The sequence below is a fragment of the Pteronotus mesoamericanus genome, unplaced genomic scaffold (assembly GCF_021234165.1).
Source record: "Pteronotus mesoamericanus isolate MK-2021 breed Mesoamerican mustached bat unplaced genomic scaffold, CSHL_Meso_final contig_20, whole genome shotgun sequence".
Classification (NCBI taxonomy): domain Eukaryota; kingdom Metazoa; phylum Chordata; class Mammalia; order Chiroptera; family Mormoopidae; genus Pteronotus; species Pteronotus mesoamericanus.
In genome coordinates, this window is record NW_026555085.1 from 42,988,570 (window position 1) to 43,012,136 (window position 23,567).

At 32.3% G+C, this 23,567-nt stretch overlaps 1 protein-coding gene across 1 annotated transcript in view; it reads left to right on the top strand.

Moving 5' to 3' along the window:
- Positions 1-23,567, top strand: part of DOP1A (DOP1 leucine zipper like protein A) — a 114,326-nt gene that overhangs the window by 40,816 nt on the left and 49,943 nt on the right. The window contains exons 4-14 of the mRNA XM_054569663.1: positions 3,427-3,597; positions 5,750-5,939; positions 10,258-10,356; positions 15,327-15,426; positions 16,203-16,312; positions 17,236-17,344; positions 18,955-19,075; positions 20,313-20,432; positions 22,144-22,255; positions 22,621-22,650; positions 22,966-23,199. Coding sequence (XP_054425638.1) covers positions 3,427-3,597; positions 5,750-5,939; positions 10,258-10,356; positions 15,327-15,426; positions 16,203-16,312; positions 17,236-17,344; positions 18,955-19,075; positions 20,313-20,432; positions 22,144-22,255; positions 22,621-22,650; positions 22,966-23,199 — 1,396 coding nt within the window. The remainder of the gene's footprint in view (positions 1-3,426; positions 3,598-5,749; positions 5,940-10,257; positions 10,357-15,326; positions 15,427-16,202; positions 16,313-17,235; positions 17,345-18,954; positions 19,076-20,312; positions 20,433-22,143; positions 22,256-22,620; positions 22,651-22,965; positions 23,200-23,567) is intronic.

A 23,567-nucleotide genomic window follows, 5' to 3' on the forward strand; every position in this document is an offset into this window, starting at 1 on the left:
TTATTATTTCCTTTCTTCTGCTAATCTTTGGCTTTGTTCTTTCTTCTAGTTCCTAGGGGTATAAAGTTTGGTTGTTTATTTGACATCTTTCATTTTTCTTGATAAATGTATATAGCACTGTAAACTTTATTCTTAGAACTACATGTATGCACCCCGCAAGTTTTGGTATATTGTATTTCCATTCTTATTTTTTTCTAGGCATTTTTTATTTCTCTTTTGATTTTTTCTTTAATCCCTTGGTGTTAAGAAGTGTGTTGTTTAATTTCTTTGTATTTGTGAATTTTCCAGTTTCATACCAGTGTGGTTAGAAAAGATACTTGATATAATTTCTGTATTCTTGAATTTGTTGAGACTTGTTTTGTGGCCTAACATATGATCTGTTCTACAAAATGTTCCATGTGCACTTGAGAAGAGTGTATTCTGCTGCTGTTGATAGAGTGTTCCATAAATACATGTTAGGCCCATTCCATTGGGTCTATACTGTCGTTAAATCTCAGTTTCTTCCCCTCACCAGTGTGGCTTAGTTGGTTGGGCATCATCCCACAAACTGAAAGGTCATGGGTTCGATTCTGGTCAGGACATATGCCTAGGTTGCATGTTTGGTTCAGGTTGGGACACATACAAAAGTCAATGAATCCATGTTTCTCACATCAGTGTTTCTCTCCCTCTCTTTTTCCCTCCTTTCCCCTCTGTAAAAACCAATAAACATGGACTTGTGTGAGAATAAAAAAAAAAACACAGTTTTCTTTTGCAATCTAATGTTCAGTAGTCAATCCCTGTGTATTCCCCTTTGATCCCTGTGAGGTGAGACCCAAGTGGACCTCCCAAGGAGCATTCCACAATCCTGGAGGTGCTGGATGTCTACCTTGGGCTTTTTCTCACTGGAGAAAGTGTAGGCCAATGGCACCCTCTTGGTGTGGTACTATGCCAGTCTGGAGGACAGCAGTGCAGCCAGAGTGTAACCATTCCCCTTATCCTTCTACTGTGGTTTGTTATGGTCTTTCCCAGTCTTTGAGGTTCAGAGATGGTACTTCTTCCTTACCCCCATGTTCTGAGATTTTCACAGTGGTATCATGTCTATGGATAGTTGGTAGTTGTTCCTCTTGTGACAGGGACTAAAGTAGGGAGAAACATATATTGCCATCTAGATCACCAATTCTTTCTCTGTCTCTCTTTTCTTTTGTTGTTGCTGTAATTTTCATAAAATAAAATGTGCAGATCATAAATGTTCAATTTGACAAGTTTTAACAAATGTAGTTACTTGTGTAGCCACCACTCAGAACAAAATATAAGATATTTCTGCCACCAGAAAATTTCCTCCTATTCTTTTTTAGTCAAAACCTTTACCTCTCCAGCTATGTCTTTCTCTCTCCCCCTCCCTTCCTGGCTGTCCCTCTTCTTCCATCTCTCCCTCTCTTTTTCTGTTTCTGTCTATATCCATATATCTATATTTATATATACTCATGTGTATTTACCCCCCAGTCTGTGGCTTGCCTTTTTGTTCTCTTGATGGCATCTTTGAAGAAGCAGAATTTCTTTATGTTGTCTTCTTTGAAGAAAGTTCTTAATTTTAATGAAGTCCAGTTGCTGAAACTTTTCTTTTATGTGTAGTCATTTCATTTCCTGTTTTAGGAATCTTTGAGATACTGTTGCTAAAATTTAGAAATACAATGATTTTCTTATATGGACTTTGTATCCAGAAACTTTGCCAAATCTACCTATTCTTTAAGACTTTTGGAATTTCAACATACAATCATGTTATATGCAAATAATGACAGTTTTATTTCTTATGCTCCAGTTTTAAGATATGGTATTTTTACTTGCTTCATTGAACTGACAGGGAACTCTAGGACAATGTTAAAGAGAAGTGGTGATGGTAAGCATCTTTCTCATGTTCTCCACCTTACGTAGAAAGTGTTCAAGACTTTTGAAGTTTTAATACACCTCTCGTTTCTGGAAGATGTGTCACTGGATTTATTTTGCCCTTCTGTTGTTGTTTTCCATCTATGTTCACTGCAGTATGACTGGTTTAACATTTTTATCTGTTTTGGTGTCAAGTTGGGAATTTTTCTTATTCTCTAGAGGTTTTATGACATTGTTATAGTTTCTTCCTTAAATATTTTCACGATTTCCTCATTGAAGCCATTTGGAGTTTATCTTTGTGGAAGAGTTTGTAGCTACAGATTTAATTTCTTTAATAGATACAGGACTATTTAAAATTTCTAATTAAGTCAATTTTATTACTTTTTTCTAGAAATGTGCCCATTTTATCTAAATTTTCAGGTCTATCTGCCTAAAGTTGTTCATTATATACTCTTATTGTCTTTGTAATATATATGATCTATAGTGATGTCTCCTCTTTCACTCTTGGCATTGGTGAATTAGAAATAGTTTTTTCTACTTTGATCAGTCTTATTCATGAATTTACCAATTTTAATGTTTTTTTAAACAAACTTTTAGCTTTGCTGATTCACTTTAATATGAATGTTTTCTCTTTCTTTAATCTTTGCTCAAATAAGGCTTCTCTGAACACTGTATTTAAATTGCAATAACTGCCCATGCTTTTTTCCTCCTGTGCCTTTTTTTCAACTCAGTGACACTTATCACCATGTGAGATATATATTGTCCAGTTACTGTTTATCTTCTACCTTTGTCTCTTGAAAATAATTTTTATGAGGGCATGGGGCAGGAATTTTTCATATAATTTATTGTTACTGTTGCAGCACCTTAAAGTTATGTGATAGATAATAGACCCTTAATAAATATTTGTTGAATGAATAATCTAACAAAATGTTAATTGTTATATAATTCAGTTCTTTGATACTATAAATATTATGAATGGATGTTGAATTTTGTTAATGCTTTTCCTTTATCTATGAAAAAATTATGTGATGTTTTCCTTTCATTCTATTAATGTAATGTATTGCATTGTTTTTTTACATATATTGAACTATACTTGCATTCCAGGTGTAGATCTCACTTGATCATGGTGAACGATCCTTTTAATGTGCTGTCAAATTTGGTTCGCTGTATTTTATTGGGCATTTTTGCACCATTTTCATCAGGATATTGGTCTGTAGTTTTCTGGTAGTGCCCTTTTCTGGCTTCGGTATGGCTTCGGAAAAGGAGTTTGGGAATGTTCCCTCTTCTTTGATTTTTTGGAAGAGTTTAAGAATAATTGGCATTAATTATTCATTAAATGTTTGGTTAAAATTCACCAGCGAAGCCATCTGGTCTTGGCTTTTCTTCTTTGGGAGTTTTTTGACACTGATTCAATTTTCTTACTAGTAATCAGTCTATTCAGACTTTGTATTTCTCCCTGAATCAGTCTTAGTACATGGTAAGTTTCTAAGAATTTTTCCATTTTTTTCTAGATCGTCTACTTTGTTAGTATATAGTTGCTCATGTTTTTATATTTTTAAACAGTTCTGGATTATTTCCTCTTCTTGCAAATGCTGCCATGTCTGTGAAACCAACATTGCTAAGTTTGTATGAGATTTATTACCTGCCCTTGGGTAAAACACTGAAGCCTGGTCTACAAGGATTGCTAACTGGTATTCTTCCTGGCTTAGAAGAAGGATCAGAGTACTATGAGAGGTAAGATGGTGCTGTTTTTGGTACAGCTAAGTATTTGAAGTCATAGATTTGTCAGTATCCTAATGTTTTAACATCACAAAAATTAATTATTGTAGATCCTTCAGTATACCAGTTGAAGGTTTCTATAGCAAAATATATATATAGTAATATATCTAGTCTGTGTAGCACACTGAAACTATAGCTAGGTAGTAAGAGTACATATAGACTTAGGAGATAGATAAATGTATTGGGTTCAAACCCTGACTTGACAGGATTTATGCGAGCTCTAGAAAGAATTTTTTATTTTTACATTTCTGAACTTTTATAAGTTCTCTCATCCATAAACAAGCATAATAAATCACTTAGTCTAGAGCATATATAAATCACTCAAAGATTGTGACCCACAATTTAAAATAAAAATACAATAGATAGGACATTTAGATTAATTTTAAAAATGGGAAATTGGGCCATTGCCAACAGTTTTTAAATGGTTAATGCTGGAAAATAGCTTTGCTCTAATTGCAGTGTTGTTTCACTAGCCACTGACATGACACTGTTGACATTTTAATTTTTAAAGAAAAGTTTTGCTCTGCCTTGGAGCCTCTTATTATTTCTTTGGAAGTTAATAGTTGTAGACAATGCATGACAGCATTAAGTATCTTTAATATCATGTTATGCTTACCAAAAAGGAACTTAGGAGTTGAGGTAGCAAAAATAGATAATGTCAAACTTATAAGTAGACTTAATTATTTAAATTAAAATAATTTATTCTAGTACATTTACCTACTACTCCATTTTATTGTATTTCATCTGCTCCCATAATGCAGTAAGGATCTAATCATAAAAAATGTTGAATAACCCTTATAGGCCACTTTGAGAAAAAATAATTTTGTCCCCAAAGCTTATCATTTATTAACTTTTTTACTTGTTTACAATTTTAGAAATATAATGTGAGATTATTTCATTTAGTTTATAAATCAGTTTTGTTTTAAATTTTTACGTTAATTCTCCTAAAGGAAGCATAGAATCAATACTGCTTGATAACTCTACTAGTTAACAATTAGAAATGCTAACATAGACACACATAATGATCTTTATAAATGTGGTATCCCTATGATTTCCCTTGTTGTGTGTGTTAGTCCATTTGGGCTGCTATAACAGTGTACCACGAACTGGATAACTTATAAACAAAGAAATTTATTTCTCACAGTACTGGAGTTTGGATATCTAAGATAAAGTGGCCAGCGTGGTCTTGTTCTGGTGCTTTCTGGTTTACGCTTGGAGCCTTCTCTTTGTGTTCAAGTAGTAGAAGGGGCTACTCAGCTCTGTGAGGTTTCTTTCATAAGGAAACGAATCTATTCAAGAGAGCCTGCCCTCTTGACTGCATTCAGACTGTAGCATTATGTTTATCCATTTATTCCACACAAGTTCCATGAAAGGATTTGTAAACATGTTCTTCTTTTAGTGCATAAATAAAATTGAGGTCAGAAGGGATACAGTGTCAATAATAAAAATAAAGGAAAAAAAGAGAAGGGATTACAGTGTTAGTGTTAAATTACATAGTGAGTAAACAGTAAAACTCATTATCAGATTCTCTTAATTCTGACCCTACTATGGTATAATATTATTGATTTTTTGTGTATTGTTTATTTTATGTTTAAAGGAAATCAAGAGTAGCCTTTAAATGTAATCCTTAATAGAACAATAATGATTTTGTCATAGGTCTAATTCACCAAAGTTGTTGTGAATTACATAGTGTGATTTCAAAGAGAAGGAAACATTTGGAAATGCCCCTTAAGGTTTTATAGAAAATACGTTTTGCTCTAAGATTACTACTAACTAAAATGTGTGTGTTTAACAGCCTACTGAAATAGATAAGACTTGCGGTAATTGCTTTTGTTCTTATCTTCATTTTACAAATGAGCAAACTGAACTGAAGAGATATTAAGTGATTTCCCCAAATTACACAGCTAGTGAACAGTGGAGCCAGGACTTAAATCCAGTCCTCTGACTTCTATAGTGTATGGTTCTTCCAGTCTATCACACTTGTATCGCAAGTGGAGCATATAACTATAACATGGATGCTTTCATACATTCTAGAGAACAGTGATTTCTGTTTAACAATGTGAAACTAAATGTTTCCCTTCTTAAACCACTTTATTTTGTACCTCAGAACAAACACATTATTGGAAAAGGTTGCTGCTGCAGTAGACCAGTCAGCATTCTACAGTGCCCTCTGGGGTAGTCTTCTAACCAGCCCTGCTGTGCGTTTACCTGGAATTACGTATGTTCTCGCCCATTTGAACAGGAAGCTTTCCATGGAAGATCAACTTTACATAATTGGCAGTGACATTGAGCTAATGGTAGGTCCGTATATGTTTGCTTACTTAACAAATATTCCTTTAGAGCCAGGAACAGTATTCCAGACAGATAACGAGAATCGTGCCACAAACAAAATTCCTACTTTCATCAAGCTTACATTTTTCATCAAGGGTACTTAAAGGCCAAAATAATCAGTAATTATTGTTTTTAAAATTGTCAAAAATTTTTTTCATGGAAAGGAAATTGTTATTTATATATGAGGTCAGTCTGGAGAAAGTCCAGCCATCGTTAATAAAATAAGAATGGGTTGCGCCACATTGATGTAACCTAGCAGTCAAGGAGAGTGGACTGGAGGGCACATGTGTGGACAATGACAACTTCATGTACTAGTCAGTGGGGGTGGTAGACTCTGTTGAGTGAGCATGTGTACTGTGTGGCTGCTGCATTCAAAATGACTGAACAAGTAGAGCAACGAATCTGCATCCAATTTTGCATTAAGCTCCTTTGTGGAAACCATTCTGAAGATTCACAAGGCCTCAACTGGTGATTGGCAGCTTCATCATGATAATGCGCTGGCTCATACATCACATCTCATGCAGAGTTTTTTGGCAAAACATCAAATCACCCAGGTGGCTCAGCCCAGCTACAGCCCAGATTTGGCACCCTGCTGCTTCTGGCTTTTCCCTGAAACTAAAATCACCTTTGAAAGGGAAGAGATTTCAGACCATCAATGAGGTTCAGAAAAATGGGGCAGCTTGTGGTGATTGGGAGAACTCTGTGAAGTCCCAAGGTGCCTACTTTGAAGGGGACTTCAAATGAAGGAGGCATCATTGTCCCATGTACAATGTTTCTTGTATCTCGTATCTTCTTCAATAAATGTCTCTTTTTCATATTATATGGCTGCTTTCTGGACAGACCTAATCATATTATCTTTATTATCTATTATTCAAGTAAAGAAGCGGTCTTTGTATCAGACCACTGTTAACATAGCCACATTTATTATATTATTCTGAAGTGAACCTTTTCTTCAATCACAGTTTTATTAGAAAGAGATGTTTGACAAAGTGATAACCATATTCTGTGGGGATTTATGTAAGAGGATGTAGTACTGAAGCAGGCAGGAAAAGATAGTGGGAAAAAATCACATTTTTTCTTATACTTTTTATTTTGAGGATTAAATATAGAAGGACACCATTTATCTCTATGGAATTCTGTACTCAAAATATTCAAGGAGGTAAAAAAACGGAGAAACATGCAAGGATCCTTTGGAAAATTTAAAAAGAAAAATTTTTTGGTTAATCATACTGTATGTTTCCCTCACATGATTATGAAATGACTGAGATTTTGGGGCAGAGTTTTGCTTATATTTATTGAAGTAGAATTAATATACACTGAAGTTGACTTGTTTCATGTGTACAGTTTTATGAATTTTGACAGACACGCAGTCATCTAACTAATACCACAATCAAGACATAGAACATTTATATCACCCCAAAATGTTCTTTTGTGCCTCTCTGTAGTCACTCCCTTTCCCCTGCACTCGCAGCCTCCCAGCCTTTTGCACACACTAGTCTATTTTCATTTCCATAGTTGTACTTTTTCCAGAATGTTATATAAGTTGAATCATACTCTATTAACCATTAATTCATGTTTCCTTCACTTGCTGTAGCAGATTTGAGATCCATCCATGTTTTTGCATATATCAGCAGTTTGTTTTTTTTTCATTGTTCAGTTACAGTTGTCCCCATTTTCCCCCCATTACTCTCCCTACAGCAGTTTGTTCTTTTATCTTGCTGTGTAGTATGGTATGAATGTACCAGGATTTGTGTATTCACTAATTAATGGATGACTAAGTTGTTTCCAATTTGGGGTAATTATGAAAAAGGTAATAGAAACACGTGCATAGTGTTATTTATATACACATATGTTTTTATTTCTTGGGAAAATACTAGGAATAGATTTTCTAGCTCATATGGTAAATGCATTTTTAGCTCTATTGATATATAATTCACATACCATAACTTTTAAATTGTACAATTCATTGGTGTTTAATATATTCATAAAGTTGTACAACTATCATCACTATCTAATTTCAGAATATTTTTATCACTCCATAACCATTAACCGTACCACGTCCCTTCACTGTTGCCCTTAGGAACCACTTATCTATTTTCTGTTTCTATAAATTTGCCTGTCCTGGACATTTTATATATATCGATTTATATAATATGTAATCTTTTATGAATGAATTCTTTCGTTTAACCATAATATTTTCAAGATTCATCCATGTTTGAAGCATGCATCAGTACTTTACTGCTTTTTATATGGCTTGAATAATATTTTATATGGATATATCACATTTTGTTTATCCATTCATTAATGGATGGACTTCTGTTACATCTCCTTTTTGGCTATTAAGAATAATGCTGTATGTACATTCATGTATACGTTTTTCTGTAGACCCATGTTTTCATTTCTTTGGAGTATATATTTAGTAGTGGAATTTCTGGGTCATATGATAACTTTATGTTTAACTTTGTGAGGAAATGGCAAACTGTTTTCCAAAGTGACTGCACCAATTTGCATTTCCATCAGCAATATATGAGGGCTCTCATTTCTCCACATCCTTGTTAACATTCATTATTGTCTGTCTTTTTATTACAGCCATTAGAGTGTATATAAAGTGTTATCTCATTGTGGTTTTGATTTGCCTTTACCAAATGACTAATAATGTTGTGCAGATTTTCTTATGGTTTTGGGCCATTTATATATCTTCTTTGGAGCAGTGTCTATTCAAAGTCTTTGCCCATTACTTAAATTAGGTTATTTCTCTTTTTGTTGTTGAGTTATAGGAGTTCTTTATATGTTTTGGATATTAAATCCTTATATGTTTAGAAGTAATGCTGCTTGAGTGTGGCTGGTAGGGTGATAATATGGATGTAATAATTTATAGTTTTAATTTGAACATTTCACCTAAAATGTCATATGGTGTGCTTGAGTGTGGTATCTTTATGTTATGAAATTACATGCTTATGAGTTTGTAATAACATTTTGTAATAAAAAGGGGGTGTTATTTGTGCCAGACCCCATATGATTTGAAAATATTATCCCCCATTCTGTGGATTGTCTTGTCAGTTTCTCGATTGTGTCCTTTGAAGCACAAAAGTTTTAATTTTGATGAAGTCCAATTTATGCTTTTTCTTTTTGCCATTGTGCTATTGATGATAGATAATATCTAAGAAATCATGTCTAATCCAAGTTCACAAAGATTTACTCCTATGTTTTCCTGTAATATATATTTATAAGAAACTGACAAATTATTTTCCAAAATGGCTATACCATATTTATGTATATCTTTAAATGTATTTTTTTATATTTTCTTTTATTAATTTAATGGAAGTTTTAAGTGAGTCATTTTTTAAATTTCTTTAAAAGGCAAATGCCATAATTAGAAAAGTATTTGTTACACATCACAGTGAAAGAACTAATCTCCCTAATATTCAAAGAGTTACTATAAATAAATATAGTGAGGAAAATACAGTGGAAAAATGCATCTGAACATATAGTTTACTTAAAGGAGATAAAAATAATTCAAACATGAAAAGGTGCTCAACATTATTTTTAAGAGAAATAAAAATTTAAATGCACCAAGATACCAGTTTTCATGTGTCAGATTGGCAAAAACTAAAAACGCATGGGTAAACATGGAAAAACAAACTATCACGCATAACTGGTGGGAATATAAATATATATAACCTTAATAGAACGTATCACGCTATTTAAGATGCAATTGCACGCATATACCCTAAAACCTGGCAATTCCACTTTGAGGGAATTAACCTACAGATGTATTTGTGTATTATGCAGCATTATTTATAATAATAAATGTTTACAAGTAGTATAAATGCCTATCATTGGGAGTCTAGTTAAGTTAGGGATTATCTATAAAGTACTTATGTGGCTATAAAAATAATAAAGCACTTTATGTACTTATAAGAAAAGATATCCAAAATATATTTTTAAATAAAAAAGGCAGAGTTTGGGATATATACCTCTGTGTTTTTGTTTACTTTTACTTGGAGAAAATATTCACCGGTAATACTGGTTGCTTGCAAGAAGGAAATTGGATGGCTGGGGGACAGAGATAGGAGAGAACCTTTGTGCTGCATTCTCTTTTATGTTCCTTAACTTTTAAAACATCATGATCTATACCAAAAAGTAATGTAATGCATTTAATTATTGATAAGATGCTCAGAAGCATATTTTTATTTATGGGAGAAAATGAATAGTTGTTACATTTTCATAATAAATATTTCCCAGTTTAATAGACAATAGATATTAAAGGCTCTCTTATTTTAGGTAGAAGCAGTAAGTACTTCGGTGCAAGATTCAAGTGTACTTGTACAGAGAAGCACACTGGACCTCATACTCTTCTGTTTTCCATTCCACATGAGTCAGGTAAAATATTAATGCTGATATTAATATAAACCATTCTTCAGGAAATCAGATTTATGATGTGTAGTTATTTAAGTTGGATTCTTTTGTTTTATAAACTAGTAAGTATATGGAAAAAATGGGAACTTGTGAAAAGTATAAAGAAATTATAAAGAAAAATTTATATATAGTGGGAAAGTGCATTTGGACACATAATTTACCTAAAGGAAATAGAAATAATTCAAACATATGAAAAGGTTCTAACCTATAATAAGCAGGAAGTACTTGTTGCTCTGAACCCAGGTTTCCTTCCCAGATGTTATCTCTGTCCTGATGTTATCTTTTCTTGGTTTGGTGATGTTGAGATTGTCAGCCTTTAACAGAGCTGGCTGAATTTGAAAGGCAAATAAATAGTCACTGTGGCATCCTAGTACTTTTACTACAAACAGGAGCAACTAGCTTAACAAATCATGACTAAAGCGTTTCATTGCTGGAACTTAATCAATATCCTCATTTTTAAAGAAGTCATCTAAATTCTTTTCAGTTCTAAGCCTTAATGAAGAATGATTTAGAGCACCAGTATGTAAGCTTTCCTAATGGTGAACTACCTGCCTAACAAAAGTAATAAGAGAATTTCTACCTTGGAAATGTAAGTTCATTTCTTAAAAGTTATTAGCAGAAAAGGCTATTATTTGAAGTTTTTGCAAGAACTGTGTGTAGTAGATAAGCAGTGAATTTTCATTATGATCAGCCATGCTCAAATTTTTCTTTAATACTTTATTCAGTTTGAAATTGAATGATCAAATATGGAAGAAATTTATATTTCATTGCCTATACTTTCCCAAATTGGGACATAAATCACCCCCAGTTTCTATTTGGAGTTAAATCATCTATCCTTAAACCAGTGGCCTTTATTCTGCTCTAGGTTTTCACTGAAATACTCACTGGGACATCTCAATGTACTCTAAACTTACTAGTAGTATAGGGCTGGACAAACAGCTCACAAGATAGGAATAATTTTTACTTTTTTAAAGGCTCATAAAAGAAAATAAAAGAATATGACAAAGAATGTATAGCTCAAAAGCCTAAAATATTTATTATATGGCCCTTTATTGAAAAAAATTATCGACCTTATTTACTCTTAAACTTTCCTAATGCTTTCTTCCCTTGCAAACATTGAACATTATTAATCCTTCAGTATACTGATAGGTGACTCAACAAGATCTGAGGAGTTAAGTTATTATAGACTTAGGTGGGAAAAATTAATTTGTAATCTCATGGACTAGTGTTTCTCAATCTTTTTTTTTAGCCTGAGCTTTCTTCAGAAGTTTCTTACTTCACCGCTTCTGTATCCCTACCAAGATTGTCTCAAGCCTTACCGTCTATAATTTGTGTTGTAAAAATTCTTGCTATGTTGAATGATTTTTAAAAGTAATGGGCCCTACCCAGACTCAATTCTTACACTCTTCCATTACTGTACCAAATTATTAGTTTACCTGAGAATAAGGATCATGACAAAGTCAACTTTGTTACCCATTTTCCCTCTTTCTATGTTTTGCATATACTAGACACTTAGAAGTAATCATTGTAATTATAACTTAATAGAATCTTCATTACCTTATACCAAAAGAGTGATTGCTGTTAGGAGCTTCAGCAGTTGATGAGTTATTAAACTCTTATTTATTTATTTCATTGAATGGGTTGACTGTAATCTCTGACACACCCTTAATAGAGATTATAATAATAGAAGTTTTTCAAATTAGAAAAATGTTAATAGTAATTAATTTTTACTTTCTTATGAGTACTAAATAGTAATTAATTTTTACTTCCTTATGAGTACTAAATAGTAATTAACTTTTACTTTCTTATGAGTACTAATTAGTAATTAATTTTTACTTATGAGTACTAAATAGTAATTACTTTCTTATGAGTACTAAATAGTAATTAATTACTATTCTTTCTATTAATTACTAATAGTAATTAATAGAAATTAGTAATTAATAGAAATTAATAGAAAGTACCTAATATTAATTACTGTTATTAATACTAATATAAAGTAATCAGTTACTTAATTTTAGTAATTAATATTAATTGCTATTAATACTAATATAAGGTAATTAATATTACTATTATTACTAATTAACAGTGATTGGTTACTATTCTTTCTATTAATTACTATTAATTACTAATAGTAACTTTTACTTTCTTATGAGTACTAAAATTGGAAGACTGTACTTTAAAAACTTTGTGACAATGTTTATAACCTACATATATGACGTTGAATTTTTATTATGCTGATTTGAGATCAGCAGTTCTCAAATGCTTTGATTTCAAGACCCCATTACTCTCTTTAAAAATATTGAGGATCTAAAAATCTTTTGCTTATGTAGGTTAGATCTATCTATATCATATTAGAAAAACTGACAAGTTTTTTTTTTATTTAATTTAGACAGAGAGAGAGAGAGAAACATAGATTTGTTCCACTTATTTATTCATTCACTGGTTGCTTCTTGCATGTGCCCTGATCTGAGATGGAACCTGCAACCTTGGCATATTGGAATGATGCTGTAACCAACTGAACTACACGGCCAGAACATAAAACTGACAAATTTTTAAATATTTACTAATTCATTTAAAAGTAGCAATAACAAAGTTATGACAGTAGTATAAACATTTTATGAAAATAAGTATTTTCCAACACAAAAAATACACCCCAGTGAATAGAGTAGCATTGCTTTATATTTTTGCAGATCTCTAATGTCTGGCCTAATAGTAGAAAGCAGAATGCTCAGATCCTCTCTTGCATTCAATCCGTTTTGATTTTTTTCTTTTGACTGAAGTATATGGGGATCTCACACTGATGCGTAAGTTGTAAAAAGGAGTTTTTCAATAGTCTTTTCTGTTGAAATAGCACATCCTTCTTTGATACTACACCAAAGCTCAACAAGCTGTAGTTTTAAAAAATGAGTTGCAATATGGAATCTAAAATCATGTCAATGTACTTTTTAATATTCTGATTAATTAAAATCCACTAGTATGTCTTGTACTTTGAACATATCTTTTACACATACTTTTTTTTATAACATTAAGATTGGTTATTTGGAAAATACTGGTTTCCTAAATATGCAGGTCTTCCAAATGTTAACACATTTCATTATTCAATACAATAACAAACTCATAGTTATAACTGCCACTACTGATCTCATCAGTAAAGTCTTTTACATATCAGGTAGCTTTCAAGACAATTTAATTTAGTTCAAACACAATGCAATTTCAAGCCAAATAGAGATTTTCCAAAATTCTAATTTTCTCTTGGAAGCTTACATCTTATTTGTAAAAATGAATATTGTTTTTCTTGAAGTGACAGGTTCACCTGTATTTTTGAAAAATCTCTGCCAAGTGTCCAAGTGTGAAAATCATAGTTTATGTTGATCATTCTTTCAGGTAAAAGTGGTATTCTATGAAAAGTGCTGGTAGATCAGCTCACAATCCATTCATACAAGTTTGTTTCCTTGGGACCTCTATCATACTTCCGTAAACATCAGATGTGCTTTATGTGTACTTCCCATTTTATAACACAGGATGTTGAAAGATGTAATAAAAGAGTCAATATTTAACAAAATAATTTTTTGCTGTTTCATTAACAACATTCTTAAGTGAAACTGACTCTTTTTGTTTTTGTTTTTATTTTACTGCAAGTACATGGCAGTAAAAAAAAAAATAAATACAATGACTAGAAGTACAGTGGATGCCACTGATGTACTGCTTATTTTCTTACTAAGATGCCAGCAGTTTTACCCACTATCACATGATCAGAGCAAATATCAACATAGCAAAAAAGACAAATAATATCTTGATATTGTTATGGATATAGTTTTTACCTTGTAGGCCTCCTCAAAGGATGTTAGAGATATCCTTAGAGTCCCGGGACCACACTTTGAGAATTTCTTGGATTAATGGAAAACATCTGTGTTCAGATGAGTGACTATAATTTGCCAGTTGTTGTTGATCTATGTTTTGTAACATCTGTATTACTTCTTTAAGATTCCTTTAAAACAAATAAGCTGGGTGAGTCCCTTTTTAATACTGTCAAGAAGCATGGCGTAGTAAAATGTTCACCAGTCTCTGGTTAATGAGAGGTCAGTTCGTTATCCACATGGGACACTAACCAGGAATTTGCATGTGGCTAATACTTAGACCCTGTGAGACTCTGGTCTTGGATTCTAGAGTGATTGTTAACTAGTTGGTTTTCATGTTAATTCCTAATGCCCATACTCCGCGATTCCAAACTGATTGTCTAATAATATTATTAAAAATAACAGCAATTTAATTAGCTGCCTTCCTTTTATCTTTCTTTTAACTTTACCTCTTTTAGCTAAAACCAGATCTCCTTTACTAAGTTTTAAACATCTACTTAAGGCTGTTTGGAAAGAACTAAAGAAAAAAATAAATTATTTCTCTTTAAAAGATCTGGAGTAAAATGAAAAAAATTAAGATTTTCAAGCTGGATGATTGGTTTAAAGGGTTCATTATGTTTTCTCTGTTTTTCTGTATGTTTGAAACACTGAGATAAAAATTTTAAAAAGGAAAAGAAATGAAAGACTTGGAATCAATGAAAAGAGTGAAGTTCTAAAGAGTTTGTAGTCAATTGACTCTGAATGAGAAGGACCAAAGGATTATTTTGTATTTGTTCCATAATAATTTATTTTCTGTTCTGTGTCAGATTTTGCTAATTAATATTGGTTACTCAATAGAGAACTTCAAACTGGAGATTAAAATAATTCAGTTACAGTTTCAACTGTGCAACTCAATATCTATGTTATCTAATTTTTCTTATTTTTTCCTAAACTGTGTAACAGGGGTAGTAATTCCTATATATGAGAGTACCTAAGCCCTAAAGTTCTAAATGTTTTGTAAGGTATATTTTTTTAAAGATGGGGGAAAAATAATGTTTTGTACATGATTAAAAACAACCACATTTCTAACTTTTTCAGGCCACTCGACCAGATATGATCAGGATCTTGTCAGCAGCACTTCATGTAGTACTAAGGAGGGACATGTCCTTGAACCGAAGACTTTATGCATGGCTTCTAGGTAGGTGTTTGATGTGTGTGGTCTTAGCTGGGAAAGGATGGAGGGGAGATTGCTATGCATTAAGTATTATCCAGTGTATGCATGTCCTAAATGAAGAAACTAAAAATTTGCCTAAATGGACAATAAAAATATAAATGGTATTGTGGATTTCATAAAGAATTTTCAAAAGCTTCTTAGTTGAGGAGGCTTTTTTAATCCATAGGTCATATTCCTTTTAACAAGATTCTTTTTCCCTTATAAATGAGGTTGTTACACTATAAGCATATACACAAAGAATAAATTAATAATCAAAAGAAAGATATAATTCCTAAAATTTTGAAGCCATCAAAGGAATCAAGGCTAGTAGTACTACTGTCCCACACATGGTACCAGTCTCTCTCTCAGGCAGTAAAGCATGTGTACACTTGTTTCTTCTATACTTTTCATCAGTGTTTGGCCTGTCTTCATAACTCCTTACCACCTGGACTGAGAGGACACAATATTATTTAATTTGGGTTTTCTGACTCTTCAGTTACTTCACTGTTTGTAAAATTTAGGTTAAAAAAAAACAAAACAAAAACTCAGAATAAGTCTGAAAGAATACTATAATACTCATTTCCGTATTGAATTGGTTTCCCTTTATTAAACTATCTAAAATGATCTCTCTTGCTGACATTGATTGGGCTACTAATTGGTAAGTGTTTAGTGCTGTTTTTGAGATATTTGTTGTTTTGGTGTTAGTGAACAAAGTTTTCAGAATTTCATTTTAATTTATTTTGCAATTTATTTCCATGGAGGTTTTGATAACAACGGTGCTATGGTAGGACCCAGAAGCACAAGACATAGCAATCCTGAAGAACATGCCACTTACTATTTTACTACCTTTTCGAAAGAATTGTTGGTCCAGGTAATTAATATTTTCCTTTTATTTTTGGGTTACTCGCTGACCACTAGACTTATTAAACAAGTGTAAGACAAAGTTCTGCCTTAAATGAACTACTTCATAGTTGAAAGGTGGAGAAAAGAGGTACAAACTTCTTAAGTGACTATGATGAGCAAATGACTGCAATAAAGTGAACAAGTAATCATAAGCTAGACTCACTTCTATATACATTCAGAGATTTTATTTTTAAATTTATTTTCATGACCTTATTAAAATAGAATTGCAGCTTCTCACCTGTCTGCCCTATAAAAATTGGACCTTTTCCAAAAATAGGCCAGGACCTGTGCCATTTCCTCTGAAGACCCAGGGAACTTTGGGTTACAGCAGAAATCTAAATGTTTGGTAAAATTACTATTGTAATGGAAATGTTTTAAAAAACATGTTTATATTATTTTTACTTCAAGTATATTTTTTCAGGATCTCTCAAAATAAACTAAAAAAATACATAGTATCTGAAGCAGTTTAAAATGAAGGCGGTTATATGAATATAGTTGGATTCGAGTGATGAATGGGAAAATAATTGCATAATAGATACTACCATATGATGTGGCATAGTGTGGTGCATGTTGATTATCTTAAGTAGAAATGTTTTTGTCTTTTGGGTAAACAATCAAAAACTCATGAATTTATTTTTCTAGATTTACTTTAACTTTCCACTTCTTTTTGTAGGAAAAAAAAATGTAAGCACTTTTTTCTCCTCTCAAGAAAAATGATATACCATTTTTTCCCAGTAGTGGAAAGCAAAAACCAACTTTAATGAAAAGCTTCAGAAAACCAATAGGGGATATAAATCTCCATTATATATGGTTGTATTGTAAAATATTTTTTAGGAAAAAATCTTTTAACTTATTTTCTTAAATGACTAGTGTACTTTTTCTTTTTTAAAGGCAATGGTGGGGATCTTACAAGCAAATGGACTTGGAGAAGAGAGCACCTTAATGCAGGATCTGAAACCTTTTCGTATTTTAATCAGTTTACTGGACAAACCTGAGCTAGGTAATGTACACTGTCCTAGGGCATAAGGTCACATGTGCGCGTTTTGTATTCTTTCATATTAAAAGCAAAGTTATCACTTAGAAAAACTGCTGTATTTTGAGGTGGCCTTTAAATACACATTCTTAACAATTTCTTACCTAACATTCACTCTAGAATGTTAAGAAGATACAGATGGACATCCAATTGGTATGTTATTATATACTTATTCTGTACTATGTGTGGAGCAGAGGAGTCATTTTAAAGATGCTTCCTAGCCCTGGCTGGGTGGGTCAGTTATTTGGAGTGTTGTCCTGTACACCAAAAGGATTCGGGTTTGATTTCTGGTCAGGACACAGACCTAGGCTGCAGGTTCAATCCGTGGTCAGGTGCCTATGGGAGGCAACCCAATTGATGTTTCTGTAGCATCGATGTGTTTCTGTCTGTCTGTCTCTCCGCCACCCCACTTCCTCCACCCTTCTCTGTCATTTTCCCACTCTCTCTTCCTCTCTCTAAAATCAGTAAACATATCCTCGGGTGAGGATTTAAATATATATGTGTGTGTATATATATGTATGTGTGTGTATATATATATACATATACACTTAATATATATATATTTATTACATATATATTTTATACATATGTATTTATAAATATAAAATTACTATCTAAACTCTTAATCCTGATTAAGTTAGTGAAGTTGAAACACTTATGATATGACTGTCTTATAGTTCACAGAATTCAAGGACTTGAGCTAAAATATTTGGGTTGTATCCCTCAACTTTCCTCCTCACACCCCCTTTGTCTTGTGTACTTTCCCTTTTATAATTGTATATTTCTTATATAATTAGTCTATTGGAAAATTAATTGTGGCACCTGGGACAAAAATTAAGAAAAAACATAAATATTAGCACAAATGAAAAAATAAAGCATGTAATTTCTTAAAATAAAAATGAAAATTTTAAATATAAAAATAACTTGAGTTGCATCAGTGGCTTCGGGGGTGTATTGTAGTTATTATGTGCTAACAGATGAAGCTCAGGAATTTTTTTTAAGGAAATTGCTGTCTCTTACAGCAATAAAGTTTATCCCTGTGCATTTTATGTTATTTAAATTAATTAGAGATAGTAGTGAGACTAGTATCATTTACTGATTAATCACTGTGTCCTGGGAACTATGCTACCCCACCTTACAAATATATTCATAACTATTACAATAGTCAGGTAAGTTTGGTATTCTTATCCTCATTCTAGATGAGAAAGCTAAAACTCAAAAAAGTTAAATAACTTGTCCAAAGTAGCAGCTATTAACTGGCAAAGTCAATTTCCCTGATTCTGTCAACCTTGAGTTAAATATTAGAGCTAAAAATTAAATTAAATTTTAGTTTGAAAAGTTTATATTGACTAAAGTAGTCCACTATTTTATTCTATACTCTGCCTGATAATTTGTTATCAGTTATTTACTGTTTTACTGTTAGCTTCTCAAAATGTGAAGTTTAGTTGAGCTTCTGGGAAAAAAACTGTTGTAAAAAAATACTTGTTTTGAAGCATTCTTTAACTGGGCCAGTTTTTTGATAACCATGATTTGCCAGTGCTAATTAATTCTATCTTTAATGTGTATATTAATTTTAGGACCTGTAATTCTAGAAGATGTCCTAATTGAAGTATTTAGAACATTGTATTCTCAATGCAAAGCAGAATTGGATCTTCAGATGGAACCACCCTTCAGCAAGGATCATGCTCAGTTAAGCAGGTGGATTACCAAAAAATTAAGCATGACATGACTTGAACACAGAGTTAAATGAATCAAAGGGCAGCAGGTGCTCTTTAAAGAATGTTTTTTCAAGTTATGGTTATTTCTTCGTTCAGATAGATAAATAAACACACACACATATCTTTTAATGCCTAGGATAACTCATAAAATTAGCCTATTCTGTTCTCCAAATCAGTGATAGATACATGTTGACAAATTCTTAGATTTTTATTTCTCTTCTGCTTTAAGCAGCATGCAGCTTTTGCAGTCTCAGTTATTATTACAATATGACAAAAGTTGTAAGACAATTTCTTTTACATAATTTTTATTTCATTAGTGTCTCCTTGGTAAGACTGGAGATAACCTGGGCTTTCCCTAAAACATATTTTTATATATGAAAACATTTTAAGGCAGTTTTTTTATTTTCAATAAATGATACCCTATAATTTTAGTTTGAAAAGTTTATATTGACTAAAGTAGTACACTATTTTATTCTGTACTCTGCCTGATAATTTATATTGCCCCATAGAGTATTTAATTAGTCTTTAATTCGTGGGTGTGTGCTGCAACTTGCTAGCTACATTGACAGTACCTCACTATATATAAAAATAATTGTTGTCATTGTAAGGAGGGTGGCAGCAGATGGTAGATAGGTGGGTATTTAATAAAAGATTCGCACATGAAGTAACAAAGTTACTTTTTCCGATAGGATGAGTAATATTGGCTACATACACATTAGTTCTTATTTGCTGTTGTTTTTCAAGCTAAGAATATTAGATTGAAACTCACCAAATAAACTTAATTTTTCTTAGAAAATCTTGAATAGCACAGGAAAGCAGACAAAGTTATTACAGAATCAAGGCCATCAAAATCAAATCTCTACTTTGTTTATATATGCCAAGGGAAACAGAATAATTTAATGCCAAATTATAAATTAGCTACTCAAATAATTCAAAAAGAACTTCCTGTTCTTTTGCTGGAAATACAGGTTTTTCTTATGCATATCTAACTTTTGATCTTGATCATAGAGTTATAAAAACTCAAATTTAGAAAAATAACTACACACAACATAATAACAAAGTGGCAGTAGATAAAAATTATCTGTTCATTTTCTCACTAGCAAGTTTTCTAGCAACTGCCTAGCAATATGTACTACCCTAACAACACTGTAGTCAAATTTAAATTTGAAAAATAAATGTTAATATTTATTAGTTTTGTTTTTCTTTTCCTTTTTTAGTAAATTAAGGGAAAATAAGAAAACAGCAGAGCTGATTAAAACTGCCAACCTTCTATTTAATTCCTTTGAGCCTTACTATATGTGGGATTATGTTGCACGTTGGTTTGAAGAATGTTGTAGGTATGTTAAACTGTTTTATTCATTTTAATTTAATAGCATTCAAAGCCAACATTTGTTTTTTAAGTTCTTCAATCTAATGAAAATAATATTATTTTATACATTCTACTGCTACCATTGACAACTTTATTTAATGGCCATAATCTTTTTCTGCCCTGTCACTCTAGAATATAGAATTTTTGATCATATAATCTTAGAATTGAAAAGGAGTTTAGAGGTGAGTTATTCAGTCATCAGCATACATGAAATATTTTCTCTTTCCAATCTATACTAATTCAGTTTTTCTTTGTTGCAGAGAAAATAGCAAATTTGTGGGTGCTGCTTTAGAACATATTCCCACTTTGAGTAACCAAAAATTCCTTGGTGTCACACTTGTGTTTTTAAGCCATAAAACCAGCCATGTTGTCACTGCCGAGTGATAAAAGCCCATCACCCCCTAAAACATAGAGTTTAAAAAATGCTCCGAATACCTAGTACTAGTGAACCTGAATAGAATCTCTGGATTCTAGTCCAGATTTGCTCAGAACCAGATTAACCTCCCCAGCCTCAAGAACATGTCTTCAAAAAGTAAATCCAAATGAACTCGGGATCAGAAGTCATTTAAAAATGTAAATGCTGATGTGATACATTAATTGCACATTTAATGATTTAGAAAATTGCTTGCATATTCATTAAGCAGATAATGAGCGCCCAGTTGAATAACACTATGCTCGGCATATCCTGTCTTGAAAGACCTTGTAATGAGAACAAGTAAGACATGCACATGTATATTCCTACTATTAAATTAAAAGTTACAAATACCTCAGTAGAGAGATTAAAATGTGGTTGGAATGTTGAGGAATTATGAGTGTCTTTTTGCCACCGTGGCTTCATTTCTACATTCACAAACATACCCATCCACCGTTTGTTAGCCAACCTGGACTAGTCTCTAAACACACATTAACTTTCATGCTGCTGAGCCTTCATGTGTGCTGTTTCATCTAAGATATTTTTCCCCTTTGCCCATCTGGTAAGATCCTATATAGAGGTCACTCACCTTTAGGTAGTTTTCCATGACTCCCTCAAGTTTCCCCTCAGAATCAGCTTTTCCTATACTGTCACATTATTACATTTATTTATTTATATGTTTATATTTCTTATTGATTAGGGACTGTATTACATACTTCCTAAATTTGTGTCTTCAGAGTATAGGATAATAGATGGTCATATAAGATTCATATTATTTAATGTGAATATTGGAGTAATGATCTCTAGTACTTGGATTAGAAGAGGCTTCCTGGAGGAAGTAACATTTGATCATAAACCGTGAAGGAGAGATGCATGCTGGATATGAGAGCATGAGGTTGAGGGAGGATGATGATCCAAGAGGATAGGTTTGTATAAACGAAGGCCCTAAAGTTAGAATTAAAACAGCAAATAATCTTTCTTATCTAAGAGATGGTATCTGTAGTGGAAACAATAGGAAATAAGTCTCCAAAAGTGAGGTCCATCCAGAACCCTTGGAAATACAGGATGAGAGGTTAAACCTAGGAATCTTGCTCTGAGAATTTTTCATGTAGAGATACAGCCGTGTCCTGGGGGAAAGGGAATGTACTTCATCATAAGAACATTACTGTGTGTCCTCCAATGTTGAGGTGACCCTCATTTAGGAAACATTGTCATGTATTCATTTCACTTGATAGTGTATTTGATAAAGTGTATTTTGTTCTTTTAGGAGGACAATGCATGCCAGACTTCAGACTGGGCCTGGAGATAGTGAGTCATCTGAGTTACAGCTGACCAATTTCTGCTTACTGGTGGATTTTTTGTTGGATATAGTTTCTTTGGTAAGATCACCTTGGTAAAAAATATTGAGGAAATCTCACATAGTTCAGATATTTCATGTTGGAGACTTTATCTTCAAATAAATTTTATCTTTAATATTAAATATATTTTTTCCCTTTTGGCATACCTTTTTTAATTCCCATTAAATTTTCCAAGTGTTTTGTCCTGTGACATATATATAGTACATTTACAAGTCTTATGTAATACATGGAATATATTTCATAATTGCATGTTATTAAAATCTTAAATGTTTAGTACCTAATGGTTTAATGCTGCATTTATATTAATTAATGATTCTATTAAATGAAGACTTTTGGAAATCTTTTCCCCTTTTCTCTCCTAAATTCTTTGCTTTCTCATTTTGAAGCCTACTAGAAGTATGAGGGTGCTGTGTCAGGTATGACATTCAGCCTGTTTTGTTTTTAACTGATTATGTTTACTTTTGTTATATTATAATTTCAGTAATGTAGATAAAATTGGGGTTAGTTTATAATATATGCTTTGAAATACTTTAATTGAGAATTTGGGAATGTAAGTTTTATATCATTAGTAATGAAATGATTATGCAATTTTATGAACATGATACATATAAAATACATGTACAGATGTGTAAAAATTATTTCATTCTTTGTATAGAATAAAAATCAATGAAACAACATATCTTTCGGGTTACATATTGTTTAAACTTTTGCCATTTTACTTTTATTTTCAGGAGACTTATATTGAAATCCAGACAGAACACCTGCCCCAGTTGTTGCTCAGGATGGTTTCTGCCCTGACAAGCCATCTCCAGACATTGCACTTGTCTGAACTCACAGATTCAGTCAGGCTCTGCTCAAAGATCCTTAGCAAAGTTCAGCCTCCGCTGTTATCTGCCAGTACCGGAGCTGTTTTGCAGTTTCCAAGTGGGCAGAACAACTCAGTCAGAGAATGGGAGGACAAAAAGGTAATGTATAACTGTTAATTTTGGTATTAGATGACTTATAATTGCCCCTTAAATAACATGGGTTTGAACTGTGTAGGTCACTTATACACAGATTTTATTTTTGATAAAAAATTTTTGGAGATTTCCAGTAATTTGAAAAACTCACAGATGACCCTCAAGCTTATAAATGAAAAAAATAAGCAAAAGTTAGATGTGTCATGAATGCAAAAGAAGATGTACATAATAGTTTCTTCTATCATTTAGTACCATACAATATACATGCCTATTATGAAAAAGTTAAAATTTGTCAAAACTTACACACACAAACACAGATTATACATGGCACTATTTGCTCTTGAAATGTAAGCAAACATGAAGATGCGGTATTA